This window comes from Gymnoscopelus microlampas (genome assembly GCF_963454915.1).
Source record: "Gymnoscopelus microlampas genome assembly, chromosome: 18".
Classification (NCBI taxonomy): Eukaryota; Metazoa; Chordata; class Actinopteri; order Myctophiformes; family Myctophidae; genus Gymnoscopelus; species Gymnoscopelus microlampas.
Genome location: NC_139955.1, coordinates 14,152,280 through 14,166,120, shown reverse-complemented (window position 1 = coordinate 14,166,120; position 13,841 = coordinate 14,152,280). Strand labels below are relative to the sequence as shown.

The following is a 13,841-nucleotide window of genomic DNA, read 5'->3' as shown; positions in this document are numbered from 1 at the left end:
AATTGACGGGTCGCCGTCATTATTGAGAAATAAATCCAGACAGGGTGCTAATCACCCTGAAGGGATTTATTTCTCAATAATGACCGGCGAACCGTCAATTATCCCGCTTATTACACGGCTTAATAAATTGATTAATAAATTGTCCCAAAAGTAACAACAAAACAAAGTATTTCCTTGCTTACAGTAATGAAAGTATTCCATAAGTCGCCTTGGAAAACAAGAAAGTATTGATCAAATAGAATCCATTTTTGGTTATTGCAAAAATATTCTTGAGAGCAACGTTTAGTTATAAATGACACTGTGTTTGTTTACATGGATAAAATCTAGCAGCACAGCAGGTGCTCTGAGTCTTTGATTAGACAGCAGTCTGTTATTGAGCTCATCGGTCATTATACAGAAATAACACACCGCTGAATTCAGTGATTGACCAATCAGAATCAAGCATTCAACCAAGCCGTGTAAGAATTCTGGATAATGACCGATGAGCTCTATAACAGACCACTGTCTAATCAAAGGCTCAGAGCACCTGCTGTGCTGCTTGATTTTATGCCGTATCCAACACGGCAGCCTAGTAAACAAACACACATCGTCATTTACAGCTAAACATTGATCTCAAGAATGTTTTATAAAACATTTGAAGCGAGAAATGGTCAATGCAGTAACCGAAAATGTATTCTATTTGATCAACACTTCCTTGTTGTTCCTTAATTGTGTTGCGATGGACGGACGGACGGACGGACGAACCTGGCATAAATGTATGGAATACTTTCATTACCGTAAGCAAGGAAATACTGTTGTTACTTTTGGGTCTATTTATTTTTGGATTTATTAAGTAGCCGTGTAATAAGCCCCTTCAGGTTGATTAACCCTCTCAGCTTCGCCTCTGGGTTTAATCATCCTGTCAGGGTTTTTTTCTCAACAACGACCGCCGTGCCGTCAATTATGCCTTGCATAAAAGAACAACAGTGATAACCGTAAATCCCCACCCAGTCACTTCTATGGAGTTGCTCGCCCAGCGCATACTCCCTCTTTCCCCCTTCTTCCATGTTTGGTGATGATGTCGCGGGGCCCTTACACGTCATAGAGTTATGTCTCGTATGCCGTGCAAGTCGAGCCGTTTTCTCTCATTCACGCATAGGGCCCCGACTGCACTCCAGAGTCGGCCACCAGGACACTCGAGCTTCACTTTTCCCTCTCGGTTCTGGGGGCTTGGGTTCAATGCATTGTCTATGGCAGCGGTTTTCAAACTATGGGTTTTACCCAAAGTGAGGTAGTGGGAAGGTGCCGTTGGGGTCGTGCATTGGCAACCAAAAGAATACGATTGTTTGTTTTTATCAAGAAACAGTAGAAAAGAAAAACAAAAAAAAGGGAGGTCATCGCGACCAACATGAAGAGGATGGCTACTGGACTCCTCATACACACATAGCTCCGCCTCCAACACCGACCGAGAACAAGCAGCAACACAAGAGCTAGACACACATGACACAGGCTGAGGCACAAACTGATTTAGCTGGTCATAAACAATTTACGCGGGTGGCTATAAAAAAAGTTTGAGAACCCCTGGTCTATGGCATGGAGCAACCATCGCTTTCACCGCTGCAGCAGGAGGCGGAGTCAGTCACAGAGCGGCAACCTGATGTCTGTCTGTGTCCCTTCTATGCCCATATATAGAGATCTCTGCATCTCTGTCTATCTGTTTGTGGCCCTTTTATGCCCATATGGAGATCCCTGATGTCATCAGTATTTGCCTATATTTGGACATATCGGTCGGATCAGCGGTTCTGGACAACTGGATCTCCATATATGACTATTGCCTATGTATGGGCATATCTGTCGATTCAGCGGTTGTGGACAACCACTTATCCGAATGACTCGACGCCGGGCACCACACTCCCACCACATAAAAGTGTGACAGCTATAATTTCTAAAAATGATTTAATATCTGCAAAATCAGTCAATATCCTAAAGTGATCTTGAATTGTTGGTATAACATTTCTTGCCACTAAACAATGTTTGGAATCAGCAGCATAAAATGTCATATTTCTTAAAGATAAATCTGTTAATGTAATCTAAATTAGGTAACAACTTAGCCGGGAGCTGGGAGCTTAAAATGCCTATATCTCAATTGCACAAAAAGATACATTCCTTGTAACGGTTGTAATGTAACGTTTTCCTAGTTTATCGAAAAACCTTTTGTATAATCTTTTTAAATGAAATATGAAATAAATAGCCATTTTTAGCTCCCGGCAGCCATCTTGGACGGCATCTTGAAAATGACATCTTTCCGGAAGGTATATTTTCCTAGATTATTTTGTGTTCTTAAGCATGTCTAGAGGTACCAGAATCAAGTGAACGTTCTTTCGTATGCATTTTTGCAATTGAGATATACAGTAGTTATTTTAATCCTGGCCACCATTTTGAACTCCATCTTGAAAATGAAGCCTTTCCAGAAGGTAATATTTTCCAAAATTTCTTGTGTTATTAGGAACGCCTAGAGGTACCAGAATCAATTGAAAAATCCCGGCAGACGCCATCTTGAAAATGACGCCTTTCCAGAACGTATATTTTCCTAGAATTTTTGTATGTTATTTAGCATGCCCAATACTACCAGTCCAGAATCCATTGAAAAAACTTTCGTATCAATTTGTTTGGGGTTAAACCATATATTGACCCGTCTATATAGATAGACAGTCATGTTTTTATTTATGTATTTATTTAACCTTTATTTAACCAGTAAAATCACATTGACACCGTGGTCTCTTTTACGAGTGTGCACTGGCCAAGAGAAGAGGCAAATAAATGTTACACAGCTCTGCCAGTAACAACAAATACAGGACATGACATTGATAAACATATAACACCTGTAATACCAAAAACCTACAACCAGGGAGACTCAGAGAGTCTCTAAATAGCTCACCAACAACAGACTAATAAATACAATATATCATGAAACTACTAAGCTAATAGAAAACTAAGATGTTCTTGCTATATCGACAAGTCTGAGCTTGTCTTGATTTCAATTACCTTCACCTGTCACTTGTTGATTAGACTGTCATTTAATTGGCTTGCAATTACGTTTTTTCCAAGCACTTGTTTCTTTCTTGCGAATGCAGGACTCAGGAGCAGTTGGTAAAGCTCTCCCCATCCTTCACAACTGACCCTGTCAATGCGCTGTGATTAGTTCGAAAAACTTTAACCATGATTTGATTGGTTCTCGCCAAAGACAGAAAGTGTAATCCCTAAATCTAGCCCCAGACCTCTGCTCTTCCGGTGGTGAGACAATAATTCTTCATAATCATACATGCTTTACAACAATAATAATCATGGAATTATTTTGCAAGTATCATAGTGTATTAGAATTCTCATAGTTGTACATTTTGATAATTATATAATGCATTATATCACTTTTATAATCAAGAACGAGTGATTATTAAGTATTGATGATTGATGATACTTTCCCTATTAAGTCATTATAAAATGCTTTGTATTTGTTATGATTATTGTTATAAAGCATTATGAGTGTTATACAACATTATAATGCATTATAAGTATGTTTCTAATACATTATAAACAAGGACTTCATAGAAAGTGTCACAGAACTGGGTAAATGAGAAGTGTGGGGGCGCCGACCCAAAATAACTCTTTGGTGGAGAGAACAAAACCAGCCTCCTTTCATAAAAGGACTGCTTACAGATACTCCATTTTCTGGACCAGGCCTCCCTCTCAAAATCTGAATCCAATTTGTTCAGCTGTACGGTAATCCGGCATATAATGAATTCATCTACAACAGAAGGATGCTTTTTTTCTCGTTTAACTACAGGAAGAGACAGAAGGAGCGCTAATTAAAGTTGTAACATCTGCACTCTTTTCGTTTCCACGGGCAACAAGCATCATTTGCTCTACTTGCTACTTAAAGGAAGGAAAACAAACAAGGTGTATCAGCCCACACTTCCAAACAATGCAGAGGAAATTATGCAAGCAATTTGCAGAAAGTGGTTTAATTCACAGTTACCAAGCAAAACCAGTGAATACTAAAAAAAAACTGGAGCAGCATTGATCTTACAGATTTTGGTGACACATTTCAATTTGAGGGGGGATATTATTATAATGCCACGATTGTATAAATTAATAATCAAATGTGTTTTTGGTTAACATATTTTGTTATTTAGCCTCTTAAAATATTACGTTTAACAGAATGGGGTGTGCCTTTTCTGGCTCAGTGCACAGACCATTATGCTCCTAGTGTTTGAATTCTCTCTCTCCCCCTCTCCCTTTCTCCCTCTCTCCCTCTCTCTCTCTGAAATAAAAAGCATAGGGGCCTACAAATAAATACCAAAATGAAAATTAAATAATAATTTCAGCATTAAATAAATACGAGAGGTATTTTTGCCCTTCACTTCTCATGTCTGTCGATGAAACGGAGGCAATTAATTATTCATATTGAGACCACCCAAACTTCCACAGCTGATGGTGGAGAGTGACGGCACGAGGCCAAACGAAGGAATGAGAGAAGGATGGAGGGAGGCGTGTGTGTGTGTGTGTGTGTGTGTGTGTGTGTGTGTGTGTGTGTGTGTGTGTGTGTGTGTGTGTGTGTGTGAGGGGGGGGGGGGAGGGGGGTAGTGTAGTGCACGTAAACCGCGTACCAATTAACACCACCTCAATCACAGACTCGGGGTAGCGACACTTTAACGTGTTTCTTCGCGTCTCTTTCAACCTTTTACCCTCCTCCTTCCCTCGTGGTGGTGTTACGCGCATAGCTGCTTCATGCGCACGGAGGAGCCGGATACATAGTAGCGCTTTTTTGAAGCCGACACATCTTCTACACGTCAACATTTTGCGATTTGATCTGATGATACTGTAGCACCAGCAGCCAGGCAACCGGCTCACTTCTTCCTGTGACCGACTTCCCAGCGCCCGCGCGCGCGCGCGCGGGCGCACACACACACACACACACACACGCACGCACGCACGCACGCACGCACACACACACACACACACACACACACACACACACACACACACACACACACACACACACACACACACACACACACACACACACACACACACACACACACACACACACACACACACTGACACTAGTGTTGCCAGATTTTGTGAGAGAAATAAGCAACCACGTCTAGGAAAACAAGCCCAAAAAAGCAACTATGGCTATGCCAATGGCTATTTGAAAATAGCCGATCTACATGCAGTTTACGTGCACTATACTATTTTAATCATTAAGAACACAAATCTTGTATGAGGGTCCCTGGCACAAAATATTTTCAGATGGGGGTCTGTGGACAAATACATATTAAAGGGAAACTAGGTAACTTTTAGCCTACTTTACATTCATATATATATATATATATATATATATATATATATTAGGGATGAGCGCGGGTGGGTCGAGTCAGGATTTCAGAGGCAATTATGCGGGCTGCGGGTGAGCGGGTCAGCCTCTCACACGCAAAAAATAAATAAAAAATCCCATGCTCTTGTTTTGTCTTTATTCCTAATAAGAATAAGAATAATAACAGTAAAACAGTTTGAATACACTTGGGGTGTATACTTGAAGATTATTTTCCTTCATGATTTTACCGATTTTATTTTTTACCGCGGGTCGCGGGGCGGGTTGAGCCATAGATTTATATATGGGTTCGCGGGGCGGGCTGAGGCGGGTTGGGTTCCGGGGCGGGGCGGGTCATGAAAAAACCCGACCCGCACATCACTAATATATATATATATATATATATATATATAAGCCCTCATTTCCCTCTATCAGCCATTATTGTGCTGGTGTGTTTCCTTGCACAAAGACACATCCCTCTGGCTGTATTTAGCTTTTCTTCCACTGTTTATGTTGACATTCATCCTATGCAGGGAGCCTCTGTGTGGGGGGGGGGGGGCTCTGCTGGAGCCCTTAATGAATCCCTTTGAACTTCAAAGGGGTTGTGCACTGAGTTGATTGATTGGGCCATAAAAGTGTCAAACTCATTGTGTGCTCGTTAGTGCTCTCTCTAATCAATTAAGGGGGGGGTGTACCTAGTTTCCCTGTATTTTAGGGGTCCTTGCCATGAAAATGTTTGAGTTCACTGGTTTAACAACGTTAGGAAACAAGACAAAATAAGCAACAACTACACTTGAGAAACAAACGCAACACGCAACTAGCAATATTTACAAGCAACTTTACAGAAAAAGAAGCACAAAGTTGCTTATAATAAGCCGACATGGCAACACACTCACACACACGCACGCACACACACACACACACACACACACACACACACAGCCAGTGAGCTCACACACAGCACCGTTGCTGCCAGCAACAACCGGAGCGTCGAGACGGGTAAAAACGGACATTGCGGGAAGTCACTGGCAGATGCAATCCTATTATACAGACACACACCAGAAGGACACGATTTCAGGGCTAGTGGTTACTACTGTACATAGAGAGACGAGGAGAACGCATCTCAGTGGGATATGAGCCCGGTTTTTCTCCGACTCAACTCGAGGTATCATCGGCACATTCTCGGTGCAGCGACTTTCCTGCTGTATGATGATAAAGAGTGTCATATAGCATCCAGAAGAAGAAGATACCACCAGAGACAGGAGGAGAAACACAGCTAAATACCAGTCATCCCTGACAGATCTTTTTTAGTTTTTGTTTGCATTTAATTTTTTCCTTTATTTTTTAGATCAGAATCGAGACTTTTATCTGGTGTTCATCGTCAACGCTGCACTTCAGAGAAAGATTCTTCTTGTCTTGGTCTCAATCAAGCGGATCGAGGAGCACAAGTGTAATACGAATGGTTTGGGTAACTACAGCTTTACTTTTATTATCCATCACCCGAGCGATGGGTGCACGGCGTGCGCCTATTAACCGTGTGTGTGTACGGGCGTGCGTGCACCGCGCGCACAGTGCACACACACACACACACACACACACACACACACACACACACACACACACACACACACACACACACACACACACACACACACACTGTTAATAGGTCGATTATGAAACAGGTGTTGCAAAGAAGAGACGGGTTTGTTATCAATTTAAAAAGAGGACGCAAGACATGAAACATAAATGCAACAATATCAAGATAATTGCGACCGTTGAGATGAAACAAAGGAAACACTCTAGATCTAAACTTGCTGAAATCACTGCAGTTCTAAAAACTTAGCAATCAATTGTGCCTGATAGGATACATCAACAGATGTTTCTGCGGTAATCAGTCATGTGGGATTAAGTCCAGAGGAGAGAGGGATTGTTCGAACGATGCATTAACAGTAATTACACCCGTTTATCCCACTATTGATTGATTGAGTTAAAATGTCGTCGCCTGTTGTTCATTTTTTTGTGTCCTAATGCCCTTGGTCTGAAAGCTATCTGTGGGTAAGTTATGAGAGATCTTGGCTGCAGGGCGAGGTCTTCTAGACACATTTGGGGACTGTAGGACATTGTTCTTGGTGATTACTGGAACAGTCCATCTTGTCCTCCCTCTACCTGCATTTTCTATACAGTTGGCAAACAGCCAATATTAAAGAAAAATAGACACCCCTACTCAGAGAGTGTGTGTGTGTGTGTGTGTGTGTGTGTGTGTGTGTGTGTGTGTGTGTGTGTGTGTGTGTGTGTGTGTGTGTGTGTGTGTGTGTGTGCGTGCATGCGTGCGTGCGTGCACACGCAGACTGAATTTAAATAAGGGACTTCAAGATCCCTTTTTTTGTTGGCGTGCAAGGGGGTGCAAGCATCTCCATGCAAGCCAACACACAAACACACATCACACGTAACAGACCCAGAGGCAGCAGGGTTAGATTGATTCTGAGCACAAAGCATAACGTATACAAATATAATACACAAATATCTCACCTGCGTGCCATTACGGACCGTTACTCATGCTTACAGCCGAATGGGCTGCTTCACCTTGTCACCAGCAGTCATATCCCAGGCCAGGAACTGACAAATGTGGTCATTATTGATGAGCTGGAGTGGACACACAGGCTGTCACAGCCTGGCCCCTCGCCATATAAACAGAATAAATTATATACGTGTTGACAAGCTGACAGAACGCAAACAGGGACTGACAGGGAGACTTCCAGGGGAAAAATAAATGTAAGGTTGCAGCTTGAATCACAAAGAGGAACCAACAACATTGTGCACCTGCTCTGCACCTCTGCGGACTTGCACTTTTGAATTCCAGTTATTTTCTCAGCCAGCAAGGCTTGTGAAGTCCATTCAACACCTGATAATCAAGTTGCAGGATGCAGCGTGAGGCTATACCGCAGGTAATATAATCTAATGTAATATAGCTACATTAGGGGATGCTGCCAAGATCCATGTCCTCGCAGCCTCCATGCCTCTGGGCGGATTAATCACTCCTTATCATTTCCTCAGTCTTCTCCTTGATTCATCTGCTTCTGAAGACATTTTAATGTGTAATATCTCCATACCCCTCCCCATGAATACATTTGAATACATCCAGCAAAGACAGGCGGGCGCACACAACAGCATGTCCACCGATAAAATAACACACCACTTTCTATCTGCATTTCACTGTCTTTTCCCCCCCATTTATTCATCACTTTTCTTTCTTCCTCTATCCTAGCCTCTTCCACAGAGATTATTTATGAACTATTACCATCATGCCGTAACACTTTATTAGACATGTAGACAGCCAAAGGCAGATTAATCTTTCTCTTGCTCACACACACACGCACGCACACGCACACACACAAGCCTGTTCAGTGATTTGAATAGCACAGAGCAGATGATGGAACTGCTGTTAGTCTCGGGATGATGTGTCTTCTATCAGCAACAGATCAACGCATGTGTTTCAACAGCCAGCCTGTGCTCAGAAGCCGTGGCGCTGGCCATCTCTCGCTCCATCACGCTCAAGTGTTGCCATTACGGCACATCTGACCCGGTAATGATTTCATATTATAATGTCATTGATCTGTTAAGAGTGGCTGACACACCGATTGGTACTCAGCAGAGAGTGGACACTCCAGTGGCGGGCTCTGCCTGGGGCCACATGCCACAGGCCTCTGAGCTCAATACGATAAAGAGTGGTTGGTTCAATTCCACCGTAAGGTCGATCATCATTTCTCAGTCCTGGATCAATACTGGGGTTTTATACTGTCTACCGGCTGAAATATGTTCAGCAACGACACATGAACGATCATATTTGGCTAAATTAGCATTGGCTGCATGCACTCACCCATGCAGGCATAATGTATGACGGACACGCACTCTCACACACAAGTCAAAAGCAACTCTAAACAAATGGCAAGTTATTAGCAATATTCATCCCAAATGAGAAAGGGACGTGTGGCGACAAAAGACTGCGGCACACAATGAGAAAAAGCATTGCAGCCTATCAAGGAAAAGAAAGGGTCTTTAAAAGGGCGCATAGCTGCTTCAATCTGAACTACATTAATACATAATGAATGAGGGATGGCCAAAAAAACAACACCAACATGAGCCTAATAGAATCTCATAGGAAAGGAACCTCAGAAAATATATACAGAAATCAATAGAAAATGAGATCCGTTTAAAGCAAAGAGCCACAGAGGAATGGAGTTAAAAAAGAAAAACTCAGCTCCACTGGATTCTCGGCTCTAACAGCCTGGATAGAAGAATAGTCTTCTGCCACCAGACAAAGACAGCGGTCGTCTTGGCGGCAGATGTCATCATAGCAACAACAAGCATCAAACTGTGACTGACACTAGATTTCAAACAGCACTGTATAAATAAATGACCTCGTTGTCCTTTAGCTTGCCTCTTTTCGCTGAGGGTGGTCGACGCGGCGTGTCTAGATGGGAATAGATGGCATTTTAAACTTCTGCCCTTATAACAAGCGTCTAATTTCTGTTGTCTCTCTCCAGGCATGGTGCCCACGCCCCAGGTGTGCGTATCAACCCTGGTCACGGTGAGCACGATGGCAGTTGTGGACCTCTACTTGCTGGAGCAGAGCATGCTGGGTACCCGTGGCATCCCGGGGCCAGGGGTCTGGCAGTGTGCCGCAGTGTTGCTAGGTGACGTGGGTTTCTTGGTTGCGCTGCGCTTCGTGTCGGCAGGCGTGGTGTCTGAGGCACATTCCCCGCGGCGGGGTTTCGCCAACGCCCTCTGGTTCCTCTTCCTCTCCCTGCTCCAGCTCAAGCTCTTCTTCGTCTGCCACAACTACCGGCAGGAACGCCGGCCGCCTGACCCGCTGGCGAGGAAGACCCTGACCCTGCTGCTGTCCATCTGCCTGCCCTCGCTTTTCCTCATCCTGACGGGAGCCGACCACATGACCCCGCTCCGCAGGAAGCAGGAAGTGCGAGGTCGTCTGCTGTGGGTGGTGGTGGACCTGCTGGATGTGTTGGACCTACAGGCGGGGCTGTGGGAGGCCCATGGCGGGACCGGGGCCCCCGCTGAGCCGCGGCTGCCAATCTGGGCTGAGGGCCTGGTCTTCTTTTACTGTTACGCCCTGCTGCTGTTGCTGCCATGCGTGGCCCTCACAGAGCTGGGGGCCACTGGCCTGCCGGGACAACGGGGAGGCCGTAAGGAGGCCCTTTATCCGTGGCTCAGCCTGGTCACCATCAACGTGTTTACCCTGGGCCTGAGGGGAACGGGCATGCTGTGGTACAGGGATCCCCGGGTCTCCACGGTGTTCCTGGGGAAGAACCTGCTGGCTCTGGCCGTTAAGCTGAGCTCAGCCTGGCAGAAGCACAGGCTGGAGCGTGGAGGTAGGGGGGCTGGGGCGGGGACGGAGCCAGGGGAATCCACACTGCCGAGCCAGGGCTCAGATCAGGGAGAGGACCAAGCCCAGGGAAAAGCCTCTTCTTCTTCGGCACCGTCATCCCGTTATCACACACTGTCTCGCTCCCAGAGCCACACCCTCTCCCACGTCAGCCTGGAGCCCGCAGACTCCTCCATAGGGCCCCCTTTCATCTCCCATGAACTCTAGAGACAAACTTTGCATGCACACAGGCACATGTACACTCAGCCACTGTGTGCACTCACATGGATGTGAGTGCACACCCATTCGCTGGACCTGTCGAGGCTGTAGCTCATCTAAAGAGATAACTTGTGTTAAAGACCCAAACCAGTTTTTTTTTATTCAGCAATCATGGGTATAATGTGGAGCTATGTGAAAAAGCATTTGGCATCCTTGAACATTTTCTTGTGCCAAAAAAAGGTCTTTCCATACAGTAAACCCTTTATTTGGGATTTGAGTGTCTGAAAAGAGTGCCACTATACAATCCGAAACAGAAATTTATGTTTAAGCCTTGATCGAAAATACCAATATTGTTTTCATACCGTATCTTTTTATTGATAGTATTCAATCTTATTGAATTTGGACCACGGGCAAAAATGGTTAATTTCAAATCACATTCTATTCAGACTCCAGCCCCTAGGCTTGTAGGTAGGACTTTAGTAAGGCTTAGGAAAGAATGTTCAATCAAAGGCTGCTTTCCTCCCAATAGATCTGGTCCCACTCGCATTTCATCTGCAGGATTTTCAGGCGTCGGATGTATTGTCCTGCAGAGGGATTATGCAGCGATGTGCTTCAATTATGTGTGACATTTGAGTTAAGTTCTTGGGAGTTTCAAAGTAAGAATATATCAAAAGTATTCCACGATATGTAAAGTCTCTTTCAGTTCTCTCTCTCGCTCTCATTCTCTCTCTAACTTGTTCAGTCTTTCAGTTCTCTTGCTCAAACTTTTACCGGGGTAATAATCAATAAGGATGGAACGTACACTGGAGAAGCTGAAAAGCGCACCTGCTGTACTACTTAATGACATTCAGCAGCCACCGCCATATTTTACCGTCTAGACACTTTGATGGGGAATTCAGCCCCCCGCTCGAAAGCATGTTCTGTAAACAGCAGGCATCAAACCTTCAAATTATGTGCTGTTAAAAGTTATTTAATGTGACTTTAACCACTTTAAACCTGGCATCCTGATTTTGGGCATGTCATTATAGGTGTAAATGTGTCCATTCTTTCAAGACTTTTCAAAAAATGACAAACAATTCAGAAATGATAAAACTAGCAGATATACAAGCTCACACAACACGTGGCGTAACACACTGTGATGCTTGCTCACTGGCATACATGATGTAACTGCTGTGAGCTTATAGATCAGCTATTTCTGATATTTGTATTATGACGACAAAGTATATAGGGCTTAAGTGGTTAACGGTAACTAATAACTTTGCACTTGTTTTTACAAACTCTGAATCTTAATTACATGCTTTCAAGTTAATTAGAATAATGTGTAGATACATTTCATAAAACATTTTCTTTTCTTTACAACAAAAAAGAAAAGTCAAGGTGCTGTCAACTCTTGCTAGACTGTGAGCACCCATAGAAAGGTGGGGCTTGCAGGTGAGCAACAAGCATTTTGCTTCATTCTCAAGTGACTGTAACTTACAAATATACAGGTCAGGTTTGCTGCAGTGTTTACACGCAATGCCAATTATGTAAGTAATCCTGCCAACAGCTGCAAGGGACATTTGAAAAATTGATGTATAGCTTCCAACACTTTGTCTACACAAGTCTGTCAAACATTCTGAGGAGGCAGAAACATTACTGGTGCTTTTTGTGTTTAGAACAAGAGCTAGTTACCTTCTTAAATTTTAATCAAGGAATGTTTTTTTATGTGTGACTCATCCAGCTGCGGTTGCTGTGCTGACAAGACTGTAGTATTATGGGAGTATTACGGGAGACGGGGTTGAAGCAGTGGGCGTAAAGGATGTACAGAGAAGTCAAGTGCCTTGTTCCCCCAGAGGAGCTACTAGCCTCTGTGTTGTCAGCAGACAAACACATCAGCCGTACCACGTGGGACTTTGGGCATATGCCGTGCGTATACTGTGAAAGTTATTCCACAGCTGTTGTCAGCTATGCCTCCAGGACTGGGAGCTAACTGTAATAAAGTGTTTCATACTCAGGCACTGACATTTCATTGGCTATTATGTGGCCAAGATATTGACATGCTGTCACCACCACAAAGGCATAAAGCAGGATCAGAGAGTGATCACTCAAAAGCGAATGGCCCCTAGAGACCACTGGCTGTCCTGTACTCGCAAAGCCTCCAACTCTAAGCCTATCAGCTTCCATTTCACACTCTGGAAAAACAAAAATCACTTGATATATTCAAACATCCAAGAGTGATGCTGGAGTACATGAATTAAAACGAAGCTCTCCACATACACTATTCGAGTCAGAAAAGCGAGCTATTCTTCGTGCAGAGTGGCACTGGCATACCGAGGAAAGACCGTCATTTATCACAATTACGCCAGCGACACTATCAGTTCAGATACTCTGTAATCCTTGAGCGAGACGGCGCCTTGTCTCGCTTTAATGTTGAAAGAGAACTCTTGATGTGATGTGATGCATGCGTGTGTGTGTGTGTGTGTGTGTGTGTGTGTGTGTGTGTGTGTGTGTGTGTGTGTGTGTGTGTGTGTGTGTGTGTGTGTGTGTGTGTGTGTGTGTGTGTGTGTGTGTGTGTGTCTCAAAAGGAGAGGAAGTGTGTGTTTTCTTTTTCAAGACGGAGTCGGTGGCCCCTATACACCCCCACACCCATCTGACTCCCTCCAACCATTAATGCTCCTATTAATTGAAATTGGGGCCATTTGTCAAACTGCTGAGAGATAATTCATGACTGCTTCACGCTTGATTTACTGGGCATATTTACAGGATGCGTTAAGGCTAAAAAAAACTCTAATGCACACAGTGGTGCACGGAGAACTCGATTCATTTAAACATTCTCTGCGGAATTTCTCGGTGGTGCATCTGCGGGTGGAGGTGGGGGGTGTAGGGGGGTGGGGCTAGGGAAGGAGCACAGGG

At 44.1% G+C, this 13,841-nt stretch overlaps 2 protein-coding genes across 2 annotated transcripts in view; one reads left to right on the top strand and one right to left on the bottom strand.

The window, feature by feature from the left end:
• The window catches only part of mrpl11 (mitochondrial ribosomal protein L11), a 48,074-nt gene that overhangs the window by 14,171 nt on the left and 20,062 nt on the right, over positions 1–13,841 (bottom strand). The gene's annotated exons all lie outside the window — the stretch shown is intronic.
• tmem265 (transmembrane protein 265) lies at positions 6,371–12,620 on the top strand. The gene is made up of 2 exons (XM_084042103.1): positions 6,371–6,818; positions 9,895–12,620. Exon 2 carries the CDS (start codon positions 9,897–9,899, stop codon positions 10,956–10,958), a length of 1,062 nt encoding a protein of 353 aa, XP_083898229.1. The 5' UTR covers positions 6,371–6,818; positions 9,895–9,896; the 3' UTR covers positions 10,959–12,620.

What these genes read in the sequence shown, in the direction of transcription:
- tmem265 (XM_084042103.1), top strand. Translation starts at nt 9,897, where the DNA reads ATGGTGCCCACGCCCCAGGTGTGCGTATCAACCCTGGTCACGGTGAGC.